This window comes from Dendrobates tinctorius, unplaced genomic scaffold (assembly GCF_039654945.1).
Source record: "Dendrobates tinctorius isolate UK_male_01 unplaced genomic scaffold, ASM3965494v1 ptg000115l, whole genome shotgun sequence".
NCBI lineage: Eukaryota > Metazoa > Chordata > Amphibia > Anura > Dendrobatidae > Dendrobates > Dendrobates tinctorius.
The window spans coordinates 9,630,765-9,652,500 of NW_027361783.1; the positions used below are offsets into that span (position 1 = coordinate 9,630,765).

The 21,736-nt window shown below is 45.5% G+C and overlaps 2 protein-coding genes across 8 annotated transcripts in view; one reads left to right on the forward strand and one right to left on the reverse strand.

The window, feature by feature from the left end:
- TIMM21 (translocase of inner mitochondrial membrane 21) overlaps positions 1-6,651 on the reverse strand; it is a 28,006-nt gene extending 21,355 nt beyond the window's left edge. Inside the window, exon 1 of the mRNA XM_073590004.1 lies at positions 6,263-6,651. Within this exon, the coding sequence (XP_073446105.1) occupies positions 6,263-6,506 (244 nt within the window). The 5' untranslated portion in view covers positions 6,507-6,651. The remainder of the gene's footprint in view (positions 1-6,262) is intronic.
- A 117-nt stretch (positions 6,652-6,768) lies between these two features.
- Positions 6,769-21,736, forward strand: part of FBXO15 (F-box protein 15) — a 198,923-nt gene continuing 183,955 nt past the window's right edge. The window contains exons 1-2 of one of the 7 annotated variants that reach the window (XM_073589998.1): positions 6,769-6,981; positions 16,225-16,366. In XM_073589998.1, the coding sequence (XP_073446099.1) occupies positions 16,245-16,366 (122 nt within the window). In that variant the 5' untranslated portion in view covers positions 6,769-6,981; positions 16,225-16,244. The other 6 variants (XM_073590000.1, XM_073589999.1, XM_073589997.1 and 3 more) reach the window with 6 other exon arrangements.

The window sequence follows — 21,736 nt, forward strand, 5'->3', positions numbered from 1 at the left end:
GGGCGCCGCCATCTTGGATTCGGAAGAAAATGGCGGGCGCATAAGCAGTGCGCCCGCCGCGAATCTGCCGGCTGGCAGATCCATTTTGATCACTATGATAAACTATCATAGTGAACAATATAAAAAAAATAATAAACCCCCCCCCCCGTTCATCACCCCCTTAGTTAGGCAAACATAATGAAATAAAGAAAATATTTTTTTTTCTCATTCTTCCATTAGGGCTAGGGTTGGAATTAGGGTTAGAATTAGGGTAAGGGCGAATTAGGATTAGAATTGGGATTAGGGTTAGAGATGTGTTCGGATTAGGGTTGGAGCAAGAATTGAGGGGTTTCCACTATTTACCAACTTTGGGGGTCTAATTTCTCCTGTTACCCTTAGGAAAATAAAAAAAATTGGGGGCTAAAAAAAAAAAAAAAAAAAAATCACTTTTGTAGTAAACAAAGACTTATTTTCACGGCTCTGCGATATAAACTTCTATGAAGCACTTGGGGGTTCACAGTGCTCACCACACATCTAGATAAGCTCCTTGGGGGGGTCTAGTTTCCAAAACGGGGTCACGCCCGCAGACCATTCCATCAAAGTCTGAATACCAAAATGGCACCCCTTCCCTTCCAAGCTCTCCCATGCGCTCAAACAGTGGTTACCCCCACATATGGGGTATCAGCATACTCAGGACAAATTGCACAACAACTTTTGTGGTCCAATTTCTCCTGTTACCCTTGAGAAAATAAAACATAGCGGGCTAAATTATCATTTTTGAGGAAAAAAAAGTGATTATTTTATTTTCATTGCTCTGCGTTATAAACTTCTGTGAAGCACTTGGTGGTTCAAAGTGCTCACCACATATCCAGATAAGTTCCTTAAGGGGTCTAGTTTCCAAAATAGTGTCATTTGTGGGGTTTTTTCACTGTTTAGGCACACCAGGGGCTCTCCAAAAGCGACATGGCGTCCAATCTCAATTCCAGCCAATTCTGCATTGAAAAAGTCAAACGGTACTCCTTCCCTTCTGAGCTCTGCCATGCGCCCAAACAGTGGTTTATCCCCACATATGGGGTATCAGCATAATCAGGAAAAATCGCTCAACAACTGTGGGGGTATGATTTCTCCTGTTACCCTTGTAAAAATAAAAATTTGGTGGCGAAAAGATCATTTTTGTGGAAAAAAATTATTTTTTATTTTCACGGCTCTACGTTATAAACTTCTGTGAAGCACTTGAAGGTTCAAAGTGCTCACCACACATCTAGAAAAGTTCCTCAACACCTTTCTGCCATGAGACGTACTATCCCGTCCATGTGCCCTGGAACTTAATTCCCAGGGATGGGATAGTACGTCGTGGTGAGCGCAGCTGATCGCGGCCGGGTGTCAGCTGATTATCACAGCTGACACCCGGCACAATGTGTCAGGGGCGGTCACGGACTGCCCCGACACGTTAACCCCTTGTGCACCGCGATCAAACCCGATCGCTGTGTACCGGGGGTTAAAGGGAAGCATCGGCAGGGAGGGGGCTCCCTCCGTGCTTCCCTGAGCCCCCCACGGCAGCGCAGATACCAAGTACACATATTTGGTATTGCCGCGTCTGTAACGACCTGCCCTATAAAACTGTCCCCTTTAGCGAACCCCTTAAAAAATAAAAAACTAAGCAAAAAATAATGATTTATTATCATACTGCCGAACAAAAAGTGTAATAATGCGCGATTAAAAAGACGCATATAAATATCCATGGTACCGCTGAAAACGTCATCTTGTCCCGCAAAAAACGAGCCGCCATACAGCATCATCAGCGAAAAAATAAAAAAGTTATAGCTCGCAGAATAAAGCGATGCAGAAATAATTATTTTTTATATAAAATAGTTTGCACTGCATAAAACTGACAAAACATAAAAAAACGACCTAAATGAGGTATCGCTGTAACCGTACTGACCTGAAGAATAAAGCCGCTTTATCAACTTTATCGCACGCAGAACGGTGTAAACGCACCCCCCCAAAAGAAATTCATGAAACGCTGGTTTTTGTTCATTCTGAGTCCCAAAAATCGGAATAAAAAGCGATCAAAAAATGTCACGTGCCCGAAAATGGTACCAGTAAAAACGTCAACTCGTCCTGCAAAAAATAAGACCTCACATGACTCGTTGGGTCAAAATACGGAAAAATTATAGCTCTCAATATGTGGTGATGCAAAAACTATTTTTACAATAAAAAGGGTCTTTTAGCGTGCAACAGCTGCCAAAAATAAAAACCGCCATAAATAGTAAATCAAACCCCCCGTTATCACCCCCTTAGTTAGGGAAAAACAATAAAATTTAAAGAAAATGTATTCCATTAGGGTTAGGGCTGAGATTAGGGTTAGGGGTGTGTTGGGGTTAGGGTTGGAGTTAGAATTGGAGTGGAGTTTTCACTGTTTGGGCACATCAGGTGCTCTCCAAATGCAACATGGCGTCTGATCTCAATTCCAGCCAATTCTGAGTTGAAAAAGTCAAATGGTGCTCCTTCCCAAGCTCTGCCATGCGCCCAAACAGTGTTTTACCCCCACATATGGGGTATCTGCCTACTCAGGACAAATTGCAAAACAACTTTTGGGGTCCAATTTCTCCTGTTACCCTTAGGAAAATAAAAAATTGGGGGCAAAAATATAATTTTTGTGGAAAAAAAATATGATTTTTTTAATTTTCACGCCCGGGCATTATAAATTCTGTGAAGCCCTAGGGGGTTCAAAGTGCTCACCACACATCTAGATAAGTTCCTTAGGGGGTCTAGTTTCCAAAATGGGGTCACTTGTGGGGGGGTTTCTACTGTTTAGGTACATCCAGGGGCTCTCCAAAAGCAACACGACACCTGCAGACCATTCCATCAAAGTCTGCATTCCAAGACGTCACTACTTCCCTTTCGAGCCCCGACATGTGCCCATACAGTAGTTTTCTCCCACATATGGGGTATCAGCGTACTCGGGACAAATTGGACAACAACTTTTGGGGTCCAATTTCTCCTGTTACCCTTGGGAAAATAAAAAAATTGGTGACTAAAAGATCATGTTTGTGGAAAAAATACGATTTTTTTAATTTCACGCCCGGGCGTTATAAACTTCTGTGAAGCACTCGAGGGGTCAAAGTGCTCACCACACATCTAGATAAGTTCCTTGGGGGGTCTAGTTTCCAAAATGGTGTCATTTGTGGGGTGTTTCCACTGTTTTGGTACATCAGGGGCTCTCCAAACGCGACATGGTGTCCGATCTCAATTCCAGCCAAAAACGTCAAATGGCGCTGCTTCCCTTCCGAGCTCTGCCATGCACCCAAATAGTCATTTACACCCACATATGGGGTATCAGCGTACTCAGGACAAATTGCACAATAACTTTTAGGGCCCTGTTACCATTGGAAAAATAAAAATTGGGGGTGAAAAGATCATTTTTGTGGAAAAAAATTATTTTTTAATTGTACCGCTGTACGTTATAAACTTCTGTGAAGCCCTTGTGGGTTCAAAGTTCTCACCACACATCTAGATAAGTTCCTTAGGGGGTCTAGTTTCCAAAATGGGGTCACTTGTGGGGGGTTTCCACTGTTTAGGTACATCAGGGACTCTCCAAACGTGACATAGCGTCCGATTAGAATTCAAGCCAATTTTGCATTGAAAAAGTCAAACGGCGCTCCTTCCCTTCTGAGCTCAGCCATGCGCCGAAACAGTGGTCCCCCCCCACATATCAGGTATCAGCCTACTCAGGACAAATTGCACAATAAATTTTGCAGTACAATTTCTCCTGTTACCCTTGGTAAAATAAAAAAAATTGAACCTGAAGTATTTTTGTGAAAAAAAGTTAAATGTTCATTTTTTTTTAAATATTCAAAAAATTCCTGTGACGCACCTAAAGGGTTAATAAACTTTTTGAATGTGGTTTTGAGCACCTTAAGGGGTGCAGTGTTTAGAATGGTGCCACTTTTGGGTATTTTCTATCATATTGACCCCTCAAAGTGGCTTCAAATGTGATGTGGTCCGTAAAAATAAAATGGTGTTGCAAAAACGAGAAATCGCTGGTCAATTTTTAACCCTTATAACTTCCTAACAAAAAAAAAAATTTTGGTTCCAAAATTGTGCTGATGTAAAGTAAACATGTGGGAAATGTTACTTAGCAAGTTTTTTGTGTGCCATATCTCTGTGATTTAAGGGCATAAAAATTCAATGTTGGAAAATTGCGAAATTTTCAAAATTTTCGCCAAATTTCCGTTTTTGTCACAAATAAACGCAAGTTATTTGAATGAAATTTTACCACTAACATGAAGTACAATATGTCACGAGAAAACAATGTCAGAATCACTGGGATCCATGGAAGCGTTTCAGAGTTATTACCTCATAAAGGGACAGTGGTCAGAATTGTAAAAAATGGCCCGGTCATTAACGTGCAAACCACCCTTGGGGCTTAATGGGTCTAGTTTCCAAAATTGCGTCACTTGTTGGGGGTTTCCACTGTTTAGGAACATCAGGGGCTCTCCGAACGCAATATGGCATCCGATCTCAATTCCAGCCAATTTTGCGTTGAAAAAGTCAAACGGCGCTACCTCCCTTGCGAGCTGTGCCGTGCGCTGAAAAAGTGATTTACCCCCACATTTTGGTTATCAGCGTATTCAGGAGAAATTGCACAACAAATTTTGTGGTTCATTTTCTATTTTAACACTTGTGAAAATAAAAAAAATTGGTTCTGAAGTAAATTTTTTGCAAAAGAAAGTTAATTGTTAATTTTTTCCTTCCACATTGCTTTAGTTCCTGTGAAGCATGTTAAGGGTTAATAAACTTCTTGAATGTGGTTTTGAGCACAGTTTTTAGAATGGTGCCACTTTTGGGTATTTTCTGTCATGTACACCCCTTAAAATGACATTAAATATGATGTGGTCCCTAAATAAAAATGGTTTTGTAAGTTTTGTTGCGAAAACGAGAAATCACTGGTCAACTTTTAGCCCTTATAACTTCCTAACAAAAAAAATATTGTTTCCAAAATTGTGCTGATGTAAAGTAAACATGTGGGAAATGTTATTTATTAAGAAATTTGTGTGATACATCTCTCTGACTTAAGGGCATAAAAATTTAAAGTTTTAAAATTGCTAAATTTTTGACAATTTTTCGGTTTTTTTCATAAACAAACAAGACTTATCGAAGAAATTTTACCACTAACGTGAAATACAATATGTCTTAAAAAAAAAGGCAATCTCAGAATCAGCGGGATCTGCTAAAGAGTTCCAGAGTTATAACGTCATAAAGGGACAGTGGTCAGAATTGTAAAAATTGGCCTGGTCATTAAGCTGAAAACTGGCTCTGTCACTATGGGGTTAAACAGCTCTGGGACAGCGTGGCGAGTTTTGAGTGGCGACTTTTGTGTTTCGACTTTTATGTGGTGAGGTCGGTGTATGTGTGGTGAAATGTGTGCTGAGGGTGGTATATGTGTTGAACCTCATGGTAGTGTGTGGCGCATTGTGTGTGTGTTCATATCCCCGTGTGCGGTGAGTATCCCATGTCAGGGCCCCACCTTAGCAACTGTACGGTATATACTCTTTGGCGCCATCGCCCTCATTCTTTATGTCCCCCTTGTTTACATCTGGCAGCTGTCAATTTGCCTCCAACACTTTTCCTTTCACTTTTTCCCCAGTATGTAGATAGGGGCAAAATTGCTTGGTGAATTGGAACGTGCGGGGTTGAATTGAAATTTCACCGCACAACATAGCCTATGACGCTCTCGGGGTCCAGACGTGTGACTGTGCCAAATTTTGTGGCTGTGGCTGTGACGGTGCGGATGCCAATCCCGGACATATATACACTGAGCTTTACATAGTAGATCAGATTGGGGGTGACTCAATGACCTCGGTGGCCCCTCCTGGTCAAGCACAGGGCCCGACTTGGCCAAGGGGCACATGTCTGACCGCCTCCGTTACGGTCTATGGGATGGCTGGCAAGAGCGCCACACTGTCCTTCACTTTCTCCATAGCCCATGAATGGAGCAGAGGTCAGGCATGTGCACCCCGCCACGGCAGGACCCCGAGATGGTTGGGGTCCCAATGTGAGGACCCCCAGCGCTCTGACTAGGGGACACCGGCCATCCTGGGATATCCCTTCGGCTTCTGTTGGGGCAAGGCCTACAGGGCAGAAAGCTGCAGCAAGCCTGCTCCGCCTGGGCTGGGGCCTGGACACCGGTCCTGGCCTCACATGGATGGCTGCCGGCGGTGCTGCCTCCACGGGGACCCCTGCAGTGCAGGCCGAAGCCCCCACCCGCGGCGGCAGGTACCTCTCTGGGCGGCGGTCAGTGGAGGGGCCTCTTCTGCCTTCGCCTGCACAGACGTGCGCTTCTGCTCCTGGGACAAGGCGCTGCCTGTGAACAGGGGCTGCACCCAGCAGCTGCCGGTGGAGGGCGCTCTCCCGCGGTGGGGCAGTAAGAACAGGCTGCCATGGGCGGCACTGTAATTGGGTGAGTAGTAGAGCAGCGGCCGCCTCCTCACCGCAGCCCTCCACAGAGACTGGCACAAAGTCATGACCGCCTGCCGTCACCAGAGCCACATGCCTGTCAGTCACTCAATGAACTTCATGTGTCCTGTGTCTCCTGCTGCTTCTGCAGGCCTCTCGGCGACCTCTGCACAGACTTCTGGGAGGTGTAGTTCGCAAGGAATTGACTCTTGGCACGTATACTGAGAACAGGACTACATTTCCCGGCGTGCACCGTGTTGGGCGCGTGTGGAGAATCACGGCTCTACTTCTGTTTGTCAGCCACTGTGAGCGTCAAGTTTCCAGATGCCACCTTGATGCCAGCCACATGGTAGTGCTCCTCAATAAACGATATATTTTTATTTTGTGCCTCAAAAGAAAAGACGGACACTGTACACAGTGAGATAGGAAAGTGCTACTGGCGGGTTATACCAGGCACGGTCTGCAGGTGGCGCTGGGGAGTCGGCACAGATACAACCGTCAGGTCGCCCGTGGTTACCTGCACCCGGAAGAGTACACACTCAGGTGAGGGGACTTGGCGTTCATTGCCGTGCTCGGTCCCGTTCTGTGACGGAGCCAGCTCCCGGTGTAACACCCATCGCTCGTGCTGATTAACTTTATAAAGGCGCCAAAAGTGGCGAAACTGGTCCTTCTTGTAGGTAACATCACTTAAGGACACATTATATATGCAACCTGGTCTGTCAGTCAAAATGTAGCCAGCATGATGTTTGTGTTTTTTCTATTGGCCATGTTTGTGTCTGCAGGATGAATGTCCACTTCTCTACAAGAATATTCAGGATTGAGAGTCCTCAGTGGTTGATACCTTTTAATGGCTAACTGAAAAGATGGTAACACATTGCAAGCTTTCAAGACTACTCAGGTCTCTTCATCAGGCTGGACTAATACAAAATCTGAAGAATCACATGTATTAGTCCAGCCTGATGAAGAGACCTGAGTAGTCTGGAAAGCTTGCAATGTGTTACCATCTTTTCAGTTAGCCATTAAAAGGTATCAACCACTGAGGACTCTCAATCCTGAATATTCTTCAATCTACTGGCTAACACAGTACAAAGATATATATCTTTCCTGTATCACTTCTCTACAGTGGCGTAACTACAAAGTTATGGGCCCCGGTGCAAACTTTCAAATAGGGCCCCCCATGCCAAAATACATGCACATCTCCACTCCATACACCTCGTACACATGTGGATCTGCTCCATACACCTTGTACACACGGCTCCTCTCCATCCACCTCGTACACACGCGGCTCCCCTCCATACACCTCGTACACACACAGCTGCGCTCCATACACTTCATACACACACAGCTCTGCTACATCCACCTTGTAAACCCCCCCCAGACCCTACACATAAACTTACCCTCATCCGACACCATGGCAACCAGCACAGCAGAGTCCTGCATCACCGAGGCTTCTGATCATTACAGGTCCTGTGCACACAGAGCAGCCATCGCAAAGCACGAAGCTGCACAGCCAATGAGCGGTTGTAGCTCCCAGAGCCGGCTACTCCCCTAACTCACGATCGGACCCCTAAGCACTGCGGGCCCGGTCACAGCTGCGACCGCGATGTTTACGCCCCTGCTTCTCTAGTATTCTAGAGAGGGGAGAGAAGCAGAGCTGTGTGTCATTACAAACACCTATGGAGCACTCACCTCACAGCAGTCAGTGTGGGGGGAGAGAGCAGAGCTGAGTGTCATTACAAACACCTCTGCAGGGCTCACCTCACAGCAGTCAGTGTGGGGGGAGAGCAGAGCTGTGTGTCATTACAAACACCTCTGCAGGGCTCACCTCACAGCAGTCACTGTGGGGGGAGAGAGCAGAGTTGAGTGCCATTACAAACACCTCTGCAGTGCTCACCTCACAGCAGTCACTGTGGGGGGGACGGAGCAGAGCTGTGTGTCATTACAAACACCCCTGCAGGGCTCACCTCACAGCAGTCAGTATGGGGGGGAGAGAGCAGAGCTGTCATGGGTTTAAGCACAACAGAGAGGATTCAGAAGACCAGAGTGTCTGATTTCTCCTACTCTTGCACTCATAGGAGCAGGTCACCTTCATATTAAATGGTGCAGGTTTCTTTTATCAGTGCAGGGGTTGAGAGCTCTTTTGGAAGCTTTCCTGCATGAAGGCTCTCAGCTGTTTACTATTGGCCATTCCCAACTCCTATATAATCTGGGCCCTGGATAGCACTCATTGCCAGAGTAGCTTCATGCTGCATGGTTAGTACTGTAGATGGTGGTTTGTGGTTGTTGTTTCAGAAGGCATTTGGTGGATTTATCTGAGACTGTTGCAAGGTTTTAGGTGTGTGGTAATGCCCTTCTACTACATTGGTTTAACCCCATCCTCCACTCTGGTGTATAACCCTGTTGTTTGTGTGAGTATATTTGCATGATTTGTGTTTTCCTTTATCCCTGTTTGTATTACTTTGTCAGTCTGGTTAGTGTATTACGGTACACTACTACTCCCATTTTCCCTGGGTGGAGGAGGCTACAGACTGAGAGCGGATTCAGTAAATAAGGCAAGGTATGTGTCCTCGGCGTCTTCACCATCAGAAGTAATCCGGGGAACAGGGCAAGTCAGGGCAGGACGCCCCTAGCGTTGGTGACAGGGAAAGAACCTCTGGTCCGGGAATACTTGACAACTGAATTGTGACAAGAGCTGTGTCCTTACAAACACCTCTGCAGCTCTCATCTCACAGCAGTCAGTGGGAGGGGAGAGAGCAGAGCTGTGTTATTACAAATAGAGATAGGCGAACCCAAATAGTAAAGTTCGACGTCTGTACCGAACACCTACTGTTCGTTCATGGACACCAAACACGGACTTCATCAGGAAGTCCGTGTTACTGGTTGGGTTCCGTCCCCTAACAGCGGGTGTTTGTCGCACTGTCATGTGCATGACAGCGCGGTAAAATCATCACCGCCGATCAGACAGCCACTATCAAAAGACAGCATGAACCCACAGCTGTGATCGGAGGTGTAAAGTATACCTACGGTAATTGGTGTCGGCTGATGGGACTACTGCTGCCATCAGCCAATGCCTACTTACGCTAATAACAGTAAGAGCAGGAGTGACTGATGAGAGTATTCATCAGCCGGCGCCTGCGCTTTTTGATAACCAGCCAGGCAAAACTAACAGCTGGGGGCTGCAACCCTCAGCTTTCCGCTTCAGCAAGGCTGGTTATTAAGAACTAGATGGAGGGCACAGTGCTCTGCACGCAGGATTTCCGATACAAACAGAGAGAGATACTCGCCTTACGACGGCCCCTGATCTCCTCTCCACGCTCCCGGCATCTTCTGGTCCCAGTAATGCTTAGCGCAAAGGACCGGAGATTACGTCACTCCCGCGAGAGCGCGACATCACCAACAGTCTTTCGCGCAAACCATTACTGAGACCAGAAGATGCCGGGCGCGTGGTGAGAGGAGGGAAAGAGTCCGGGGGCCGTCGGAAGGTGAGTATATCACTATTTGTTATTTTAATTCTATTTTTTACAGGTTTACGGTGCCCAGGGCCCGGAGGAGAGTCTCCTCTCCTCCGGACCCTGGGTACCATCCGCACATTGAGCGCTGCGCCGGTCATCTCTCGGCTGCGTCGCTGCTGACCTCCGTGCGGCAGGAGATCGTGGCAGGAGATGACCCGCGGCAACCGTCGGGAGATCAACGGCTAGCGCCGCAGATCTCCCGACGGTGGCGTGTGTCGTTCAAATGCCGCGCCAATTCGTGGCCAGACTGCGCCTGTCGCTGATTGGTTACGCCCGGCCGGCTCGACAAATCAGCCACGCAAGATTTCCGTTACAGACAGAATTAGACGATTATATAGTAGATAAAGGGGTCCCCACTCCGTATTTTTTAATTATTTAAATAATAATAATAAAAAAAACGGCGTGGCCCCCCCCCTCCATGTTTGACAACCCGCCTTGCTAAAGCAAACCGCTGGGGGATGGTATTCTCAGGTATGGTACAGGGCAATATGCCCCCCAGCCGAAAAATAGCAGCCCACAGCCGCCCAAAAAAGGCGCATCTATCGCTTTGCCCTGCACTTTCCCTGCAGCGGTGGCAAGTGGGGTTCATATTTGTGGGGTTGACGTCACCTTTGTATTGTTAGGTGACATCAAGCACACCGAATATCCATTACTAACCCTATAGTTATATGGTAAATAAAATAAAACACTTTGATTTTTTTTATTTAAAAATAACATACACAGCTTTACTCACATAACGCCTAATTCCACTGAATCCCTTGTCTCCTATAATAAAATAAAAAACAACAATATTCCTCACCTGTCCGTTCTGTCTTGCGCCATAATCCATGTCTGGGGATAAACCGTTTTCAATCTGGACATAGCCAAGATGTGACCGTCCAGGCTGAGAATCACTGGTGAATGAGCTGCTGCGAGAGCAGCCTCAGTGACTAGCGGTGATGTCATCGAGGTTACTGCCCGTCACTGAGGCTGTGTTCCCAGCTGGGCTGTATTGCAGTGACCTTGTTGAGATCCCAGCCAGCATCATGAGCAATTCAAATTCACCACAGTGAAATTCTCCCGGTGAACTGCGGTGAATTCGCCGATCTCACCTTGGTCACTACAGTTCAGCCCGGCTGGGAATGCAGATTCAGGAGTAGAGTAGAGTACAGCAGAGATGACAATGCTGTGAGAGGAGAGCTGCAAGCAGGTGTTTGTAATTACACATAGCTCTGCTCTACTCCCCGCTTGCATTCATAGTAGATATAGGCAGTGAGTTAGTTAGGAAGGCAAAAATGTGAGCAATTACAGGTCTCAGACTTAGGAAGCCAGCCGGAGCCTGCTAAAAGCTTCAAAGGGACATGTTCTTTTCCAAATGCATGATGCTGCCTGCTTATGATTGGTCGGCGCCTTGGAGGGGTAACAGTATTTGCCAACAGAGGATTTCTGGTATCCCCTTGCTCCTAGCAAAATTAGCATATAAATGTTATTACCTGTTATTTTGTCTTCCGTCGTCAGGAGCACACCATTCCCAGTCAGCTGACTTATTGATTGCTGGGAAGCTCCTGTTTGACATGTCAGACCAGCAGCTTTGTTGCATGGCTGGTGTGAACTGTGCACTCTGGAGGCTTCTATGTGAGGCAGATTTCCCTCGGCAGCATTGGAAGCGCAGTAGCACTGAAACTGTCCAGGATCAGGAGCGAACATTGCCTTGCAGCAATTCCAGGCAGTCACTTCATTTTTTTACAAGCTCAATAGAAAAGAGATGGAAAGCGCTGATCATGTCCTGGAACAGATGCTAGACCCTAGTGGTGGCCGGTCTCCTAGGCAACAAGTTGTAAACAAAAAGGATGTAGTGATTTTAATATAGTAAATCACAAAGTTGCTTATTGTTACAGACACTCTCCAATTACACCTATCCTTGAAGATGTGAATATCTGTTTAAAGGGGTTTTCTGGGAATAAATTTTGAGAATTTGATTAACCCCTTAGCGACCGCCGATACGCCTTTTAACGGCGGTATTTAACTGTACTAAAACCACAGCGCCGCTAATTCATGGTGCTGTGGAGAAAGTGAATAGCGCCCCCCAGTGTCGGATTTTCTCCGGGGTCTCGGCTTCCGGGGGTAGCTGAGACCCCAGAGAACATGAATCGGTCGGTTTTTACCTGCCCCGCTTTTGCGATCGCCGTTATTAACCCTATAACGGCGACCGCAAAAAATAAAAAAGCCGCGATTGTGCATTACATTTCTCTTTCCTCTGATGTGATTGCACATCAGAGGAGAGAGAACTAGGGTCCCCGATTTCCCCCCCCCTCAGTACCTCTCCGTGGTCCAGGGTCCCCTCCCGGTGGTCCCGCGTCCCGCTGGCGTCCTCCGGTGGGCGCCGCCATCTTGGATCCGAAGAAAATGGCGGGCGCATGCGCAGTGCGCCCGCCGGGAATCTGCAGGCTCCGGCTGGCAGATTCCATTCACTCATTTTGATCACGATGATAAACTATCATCAGTAAACAAAATAGTACATAATCCCCCCGTTTATCACCCCCTTAGGCTGGTTTCACATTAGCGCTTTTTAAGCGCACGCACGGCCGGGGGTAGCTCCGCCCCCGAGCTGGCTCTCTGCCCGGCGTGCCCGCCCCTTGCTTGTAGCGCCGCCTCCTATCGCACAGCGGCGCCTGCGATCGGCGCACCCTATCTTTAGCATAGGGTGCGCAGATCGTGCGCAGCCCGTGCGCTAGTTGCGCTTTGACCTGCGCTGCGCACTTTTGACGGTGCGCCGTGCGCGCCAAAATCCGAAGTTTGATTTTGGCGCGCACGGCGCACCGTCAAAAGTGCGCAGCGCAGGTCAAAGCGCAACTAGCGCACGGCCTGCGCACGATCTGCGCACCCTATGCTAAAGATAGGGTGCGCCGATCGCAGGCGCCGCTGTGCGATAGGAGGCGGCGCTACAAGCAAGGGGCGGGCACGCCGGGCAGAGAGCCGGCTCGGGGGCGGAGCTACCCCCGGCCGTGCGTGCGCTTAAAAAGCGCTAATGTGAAACCAGCCTTAGTTAGGCCAACATACCGAAATAAAGAAAATATTTTTTTTTCAGTTTTCCATTAGGGTTAGGGCTAGAGTTAGGACTAGCATTAGGGCTCGGGTTAGAATTAGGGTTAGGGCGAGCTAGGAATAGGGTTAGGATTAGGGGTGTGTTGGGGTTAGGGTTGGAGCAAGAATTGAGGGGGGTTTCCACTATTTACCAACTTTGGGGGTCTAAAAAAAATCACTTGTGGAAATAAAAAAGACTTTTTATTTTCACGGCTCTGCGTTTATAAACTTCTGTGAAGCGCTTGGGGGTTCAAAGTGCTCACCACACATCTAGAAAAGTTCCTTAGGGGGTCTAATTTCCAAAATGGGGTCACTTGTGGGGAGTTTCCACTGTTTAGGCCCATCAGGGGCTCTGCAAACGCAACATGACGCCCGCAGACCATTCCATCAAAGTCTACATTCCAAAATGGCACTCCTTCCCTTCCGAGCATTCCCATGCGCCCAAACAGTGGTTCCCCCCCACATATGGGGTATCAGCATACTCAGGACAAATCGCACAACAACTTTGGGGGTATGATTTCTCCTGTTACCCTTGTAAAAATAAAAATTTGTGGCGAAAAGATCATTTTTGTGGAAAAAAAATGGATTTCTTATTTTCACGTCTCTACGTTATAAACTTCTGCGAAGCACTTGAAGGTTCAAAGTGCTCACCACATATCTACAGTAGATGAGTTCCTTAATGGGTCTAGTTTCCAAAATGGGGTCACTTGTTGGGGGTTTCCACTGTTTAGGCACATTAAGGGCTCTCTGAACGCAACATGGCATCCGATCTCAATTCCAGCCAATTCTGCGTTGAAAAAGTCAAACGGCGCTCCATCCCTTGCGAGCTCTGCCATGTGCTGAAAAAGTGGTTTACCCCCACATATGGGGTATCGGCGTATTCAGGAGAAATTGTACAACAAATTTTGTGGTTGATTTTCTGTTTTAAGGCTGTGTTCACACACAGCGTTTTTTAGCGGGTTTTTTTTTATAGCGGTTTTGACTATAAAACCGCTAAAAATAAGCTTCCCATTAATTTCTATGCATTTTGCACTTTTTGTGCATATTGATGCGTTTTTTTACCGCGAAAAAAACGCATCGCGGTAAAAAACGTAGCATCAAAAACCGCGACGAAAACGCACGGAAAATGCGAAGACAAAAGAGGCGCGGTTTCTGGGAAGGGAGTCAGGTTTTTGAGCAGAAATTTTCTGCTACGTGTGCACTTAGCCTAACACTTGTGAAAATAAAAAAAAATTGGTTCTGAAGTAAATTTTTTGCAAAAAAAAGTTAAATGTCAATTTTTTCCTTCCACATTGCTTTAGTTCCTGTGAAGCACTTAAAGGGTTAATAAACTTCTTGAATGTGGTTTTGAGCACCTTGAGGAGTCTAGTTTTTAGAATGGTGCCACTTTTGGGTATTTTCTGTCATGTACACCCCTCAAAATGACTTTAAATATGATGTGGTCCCTAAAAAAAATGGTTTTGTAAATTTTGTTGTAAAAATGAGAAATCGCTGGTCAACTTTTAACCCTTATAACTTCCTAACAAAAAAAAATTTTGCTTCCATAATTGTGATGATGTAAAGTAGACATGTGGGAAATGTTATTTATTAAGAAATTTGTGTGACACATCTCTCTGATTTAAGGGCATTAAAATTTAAAGTTTTAAAATTGCAAAATTTTCAAAATTTTCGCCATATTTCCATTTTTTTCATAAATAAACACAAGACTTATTGAAGAAATTTTACCACTAACATGAAGTACAATATGTCTCGAAAAAACATTCTCAGAATCAGCGGGATCCATTGAAGCGTTCCAGAGTTATAACCTCATAAATGGACAGTGGTCAGAATTGTAAAAATTGGCCTGGTCATTAAGCTGCAAACTGGCTCTGTCGCTAAGGGGTTAAAGTCATACTCACCATTTTTGGGTCCAGGGGTGCCACTCTGCCATTACCCCACTCTTTGACAGTCAGCAGCGTTGACTTCATGACTTCAGTGCATGTGATTACTGCAGCCATCTAATGGGCTCAGCAACATGAGCTGTCAACCCCAACATCATACAGCCCAGTGATTTGCAGCTGCGGTTACGTGTGCTCTAGTCGTGATGTCACTTCTGCAACCTGTCCGTATCGGGCAGCAGCAGTGTGCCATCTTGTGGATCTGAGCAAGGTGAGTTTAACATTATCTTTTTACTCCTGCAAGCCTACGAAGAAAGGAAAATGTATTCTTGGAGAACCCCTTCAAGTGTAAAGCTTAGGCTTTGTTTACACTCTAGATACCAAATTTAGAGTTTGTTTTACTAAGCAAAAGTATTTTAAAAGAATAACTAAAAGGTTAGTGAGGCTGTTGTTTTGCAAAAAACTAGTGACCCTAAAGGGCCTGTTACACATTGCGATATCGCTGTAACGTCACTGATTTTGTGACGTAGCAGCGATATTGCTAGCGATATCGCTGCATGTCATACTTACCTCCGACCGGCTCCCCCGCTGCTCATCGCTGATCGCGCGAGAAGGTCCTGGATCATTTCTCGTCTGGCGCTTCCTGTGGCGATGCGTGGACGCGGGCGGGAGGACGTCAGGATCGCCGCGTCTGACAGGTAAGTAGTGACCCCCAACCCCTGCTATGTCGCTGGTGAGATCTGCCTGTGTGGCAGCTCACTAGCGACCACTTAGCGATGCACCAGCAATCCATATCGTTGTCGTGATCGCTGGTGCATTGCTAAGTGTAACGGTACCCTTACTATAGAGAATAATGGGAACCTTTTGCTGTGGTCTCTGCTGAATGTGATCTAGTCAAGGTGGATGTGACACCCACAATGTGGTTGAATGACCTACAAAAGTCTTAAGGTGTGTGCAAACGCTGCGGATTCTGCTGTGGTTCCGCAGCGGTTTTGGCTGCTGCGGGTCCGCAGAAGTTTTTCCGGCGGTGTACAGTACTATTATTCCCTATGGGAATACAAAACCAAAGTACAGACGGTGCGGATTTTTCCGCGGTTTTGAAACCACAGTGCAGTTTACATGTCAATTCTTTCTGCGGATTCCGCTGCGGTTTGCCATCTCCTCCATTGAGGAGATGAAAAGTCGCAGGGCAAAACCGCAGAGCAATCCGCAGGTAAAACCGCAGGTATTTTGACCTGAAGATTTACCTGCGGATTTTACAAAATCCGCGCAGCCAAATCCGCACTACAATCCGCAGCGTGTGCACGTAGCCTTATAGATGTTTTTTTTTGTAGGTGAATGTTCAGATTTTACAATGGCGTCAGGACGTGGTTGGATTAATCAGCAGCACGCTAATAAGACTCAGAAACCTAAACTAACTGCACAGACGCTATTACAGCCATCTCAAAGTCCAAGTTTAGTAGGACAACAAAGACGGTAAGCTTTTACTTTTACATTGTACAGCTTTAGAATTATAGCTCTAAATAATTATGAGGTACATAGTTTAAAATCTACCGTTTTATCGTTATGTTTTTATATTAAGTATAGAACATTATCTGCAGCATTTCTATGTCATGTATACCTCGTGATCAAAGTGGTTGAATGTAGACATATAGACGCCAAATAGGAATGTAATAAGAAAACTGCATTTGAGCTGAAATTGGGTTTTTGAAGCATGTGGACTTTCCACTAATTGCCTGGTCCATTTCAATTTACCCCCTTCATGATATGGCGATGTTTTTTTTTTTTTTTCTTTTTCTATTTCTCCCCTTCTTCCAATCCGTAGTGACCTCAGAGTCGCTTCAAGTGTGATGTGGTCCCTAAAATGGTTTTGTAAATTTTGTTGAACGTCTCTGACTACACAGCACTGCCTCACTACTGAGCATGTACATAAAGTGCAGTCCTGATTAATCTGAGCTGAAAACCTAGATCCTTAGATTAGGAATAGAACGGACATTTAAAGGACATTTCATAACTTTCCCAAGTTTTTAGCAAAAAATTGACAGCACATACTGCATTGAACTACTGTACCCAATTTATTATATATTTTAGAACTCTGTATATTTTATACTGACTCCACCAATATGGACACTCACTGACTCCACAGCCCTGTTTATAACAGCAGCTTGTCAGAAGCTACGGGGAGGGAAGTGACAACCACAAAAATGTCCAAAAACATACTAATGCGGTAGGGGAACCTTCACTATAAAGGACTTCCCAGCATGCATAAAGTACAGGGGCGTGTGAAATTCATAGACCAAAAAGTGGATACAAAGTATCCTGAACACACCACTCAAAGAGAGATATATCATAAATAAATTTTATTACGTAAATTCATATCATAGATAAATAGACAAACAAAATACAAGTAAGAGGAAGGAATATGTACCCAAGTGAAATACACACAAATACAGGAATAAAGGAATGGATACAGGTAATGGTAAAGTGCAAAAATATATCAGCATGTAAGCATATATCCACCTAGACCCATAGTGGTCTGTAAAGTGCAAAGTGCCATATAGAGGAAAAAATCCCCATGCTGGTAATCACATATAACATGAGCACATACCCATTTAATCACCTGTTCACAGAATTCCTGGAGTCCGACGTACGTTTCGCCTTTTTAGCTTTTTCAAGGAAATTGTGTGTGGGAGGGAAGTGAGTAGCTAACTGCTGTATAGAAAACAGTGGGCTGGAGAGAGGTGGCTGGGATGTTAGGAGTTAACTTCCCTCCTGGATTGTAACTGCTGCGCTCGCTCTCGGCCAGAGTCTGGGTGGTCACTGTGGCCCATCTCCCTGTAAACCAGTAGCACACTTTGAAAAATAAAAGCTCTGATTGCAGCAGAATGACATTAGATAGGAAAAGCAAAACAATTGCAAACTTGCTTACTGTCTAGCTGATAAAATGTATTTAATAACATGAGAATTCCCTTTTTAATAAGCATACATCTCGTACACACGATGGCATGATATAGATGCTGCCAATATCTGCTAGAATCCAAACTGTAACCGTTAGTACAGGAAGCATAGTTTTCCCTTTTAAAAACCGTATGTTTTACAGGAACATCAATACAAAGTCCAGAATTTCCCTTGCAGTGTGTAGAAACTCATTTAAGTTGCTGTGTTGGTAAAATAACCTTTTGTCCTTAGAAATTCAATTAATGTAATTGTTTGTATAAGTGCCTGTGTTTATGATCGCTTCAGGGTTTAGTACACACATGCCAAGACTGGAAGTGTCAGCATCCAATTTCAGTAATGGTTCTGTTTTTTCAGTGGTCAATGGGCCAATTCTGCAACCGTTTTATCAGCAGGTAGCACCTTCTTCTTTTTTTTTTTTCCTTCTTTCACAGTTTTGAATATTACCTTCAGTTGTATTATCCACTTAGATATATTATACTCTTATTTTTTTTTATTTGGTTAGTGAAGAGTTAGCGCCCTGTAATAAAGTAAAGTTAAAAAAACCTATGTCTTTGGCTTTTTATGTAATTTCTTTGTCTGGTCAGTTTTGCACATGAAGAGGACAAACTCTTGAAATAAGTGTTTTTAACAAATAATAAAGTTTGCACCAAGGACTGGTATTGTTTACATCCAGATGTTCTATTCCTTTAGGCGTTCCTAGCTTCTGGAAACTTCACATTTACATGGATTTTTTGAGGGGCTTAAATGACACATGGGATAGTTACATGATCTTCCCCGAATGTCTCGTAAACAGAGGCCCTACCAAACAGTTTTTTTGTTGAACAGCTTGGCCTACTGGGTTGCTATGTGTTTCTGAGAGCCTACGGTAGCTTGTTTGCACCAGGCATTTAGTATAGGAAATGTTCTGCATCTTCACGAGTCTTGTTGACAGGTATACCACTACCTTATACACAAAAATGCAACAAAATGCAACATAGCGCGTTTTTGTGCGCTGGGCGCAGCGCCAGCAAAATCATACCAGCGCACGGGCAGCGTACCCAACGCTAAATATAGGGTACACTGATCGCGTCATGCGATCAGAGGAGGAACTGACCGGAGGGGGCGCGGCCGGGGGCGGGGCTTAGCGGCGGCCCTGCGCAGCGCCCGATAACGCTAGTGTGAAACTAGCCTAAGCAAGTTAAAGATGACATTATCTCTAATAAACCTAAAGGTTAAAGTCAAAATATTTCCTTTGTATTTTAGGCAAAAAAAAAGTCTTTTTTTTTACATTTTACAAAAGGCATTTACAAGCTGTGATATTTTCAAAACTATATAGTCATTTTTCTGCATTTTAAACATTACGAAAAGGAAAATGGGCCAAGTAGCACCCCCTTTTGAAAGTATCACAGCTATATACTGTATACACTGCATATACTGCAGCATCAGCAGGCCTCAGCGATGCTTCCGGCATCTTCCGGTCCCAGGGATGCCTTGTGACAATGACCTTTGATGATGTTGTGGTCTCACGACACCGTAGCAGTCAAGACCGCTACGTCATCAAAGGTCATTGTCGCATGGCATCCCTGGGAATGGGACTTGCCGGGAGCATCGCGATGATCGGTAATGCTGCGCGAGACGCCGGAAGGTGAGAAAAACACGATTTTTAAATTATTTTAAACATTAGAGATTTTTTACTACTGATGCCGCATAGGCAGCCTCAATAGTAAAAAGTTGGTCACACTCGTCAAACACTATGTTTGACGAGTGTGACCAACCTGTCAATTGGTTTCCCAAGCGATGCTACATATCGCTTGGAAAACGCTAGCATTCTGCAAGCTAATTACGCTTGCAAATCGCTGGTTTTTCCGTTGGAAATTCACCGGAATTTAAAATGCGGATTTCTCGCATATTTCCCAGGGAATGGAATTCCACACGTGTGCACATAGCCTAACAGTAATTCTGAACTGGAGTGTCCAAACTTTTACATGTCTGTAACACCAGATGCAAATTGTTTGCCAAAGACTGTGCAAAGCGTTAAAGCAGTTGTCCAGCCTAAGGGTCCCGATTCACTTAGCGACGCACCAGAGATCCCGACAACGATATGACCTGGTAAGGATCGCTGGTGCGTCGCTAAATGGTTGCTAGTAAGCTGCCAAACAGGCAGATCTCTTCGGCGACGCAGCAATGATCCAGCGATCAAACACAGCGATGCGCGCTGGCCAGCGGGACACCGACGACGAAAAAATGACCCAGGACATTCCTGCACGATCTGTGATATCCAGCAGGGGGGCCGGTCGCTGCTGCGTGTCACATGTAGCGAGATCTCTGTTGCGTCACAAAATTGGTGACGCATTAGCAATCTCACTAGCGGTCTGTGTATTTGAGACGGGGCCTTTAGACTGCAACTCTGCAGTCACCCTTACATAGTACGAGTATGCGCCAATGTAGTTGGCACGTGACCACATGCATGCAAATCACATGCTTGCCGTCATGCTTCTAGCACCGGTAGCACTGGAGAATCCTTACAGCACACAGTGAGCGCTATGTGATGACTCACAAGTCTGCAGTCACATAGCGACTGCACACTTTTACCCTAAGGCCGGGCAACCCCTTTAGCCTCCACCCTGGTACTCCGGATGAGGAGGAATACATGTCTTCGTTTGAACTTGTCTCTCTTTGCTCCAACAGTGCAATAATTCTCAGTAGCTTGGTAGAAGAAAGAAAGCCTCTGTGTCCGCTGTGCGATCTCCCTCTGGAATTGTACACTCGCAGCCCACACTGTTCAGGCATTCGCTCAAAAATTCTCTCTGTCTGCCACCAGCAAACAGTCTTCTCTCACTGTGGCTGTAATCAGGCTACAAGTCTACGGGTACCATTACACATAGCGACGCTCCAGAGATCCTGACAACGATACGACCTGGTAAGGATCGCTGGTACGTCGCTACATGGTCGCTAGTAAGCTGCCAATCAGGCAGATCTACTCAATGATGCAGCAACGATACGGCGATCCGTATAACGACCTCAGCGGTCCTTGGGACCTTGTCACACAGCAGCTATTCTGACGACTCCCGCCTGCGTCCCTGATTTCTGAGTCGCCAACGAGGTCGCTCGTCGGCGTCAAACACAGCGATGCATGCTGGCCAGCAGGACACCAACAATCAAAAAATGGCCTAGGACATTCGAGCATGAGCGGGGGCCGGTTGCTGCTATGTGTCACACGTAGCGAGATCGCTGGCGAAGTTGCTGTTGCGTCACAAAACCTGTGACGTTTCAGCGATCTCGCTAACGATCTCGCTATGTGTGAAGTACTCCTACCTGACACCACAATCATTCCCATTACCTTCCTGCGGTGTGATGCCCTGCATTATCCCCTTCCCCTAATTTCAGCATGGACCTTTGCATGGTCCCCATGGTGTTGCCAGACTTCTACTTCTCATGATAGCTGGCTCCTAGAAGACGGCCTCCTGATGATCAGTTACACTGGCAAGTTTGGTGGTGATAACACATACATAGATTAAAATATAACACTATGTTCCCTATTCACCTGGACGGACATTTTGCGGTCTTGATGAAAGGTGTTCTGGAGTAAAATGCCCCAAATTCGTTAAGAGGTGCGTACTTCTGAACTCCTTCATGCCATGGCCATTTTCCATTTTTTTTTTTTTTCCCATTTTTGTTTTTTTCCTCTTCCAAGAATCATAACTTTTTTATATGTCCATCAATAAAGTTATGTGAAGGCCTGTTTTTTGCGGGACGAGTTGTACTTTTGAATGGCAACATTAGTTTTACCATATAGTGTACTGGAAAACAGGGGAAAAAATCCAAATACTGTGAAACTGCAAAAAAAAAGTGGCATTTCCATTTCTCAGACTCTAGGGCTATGTGAAGGATTATCTTTTGTGTCGCGAG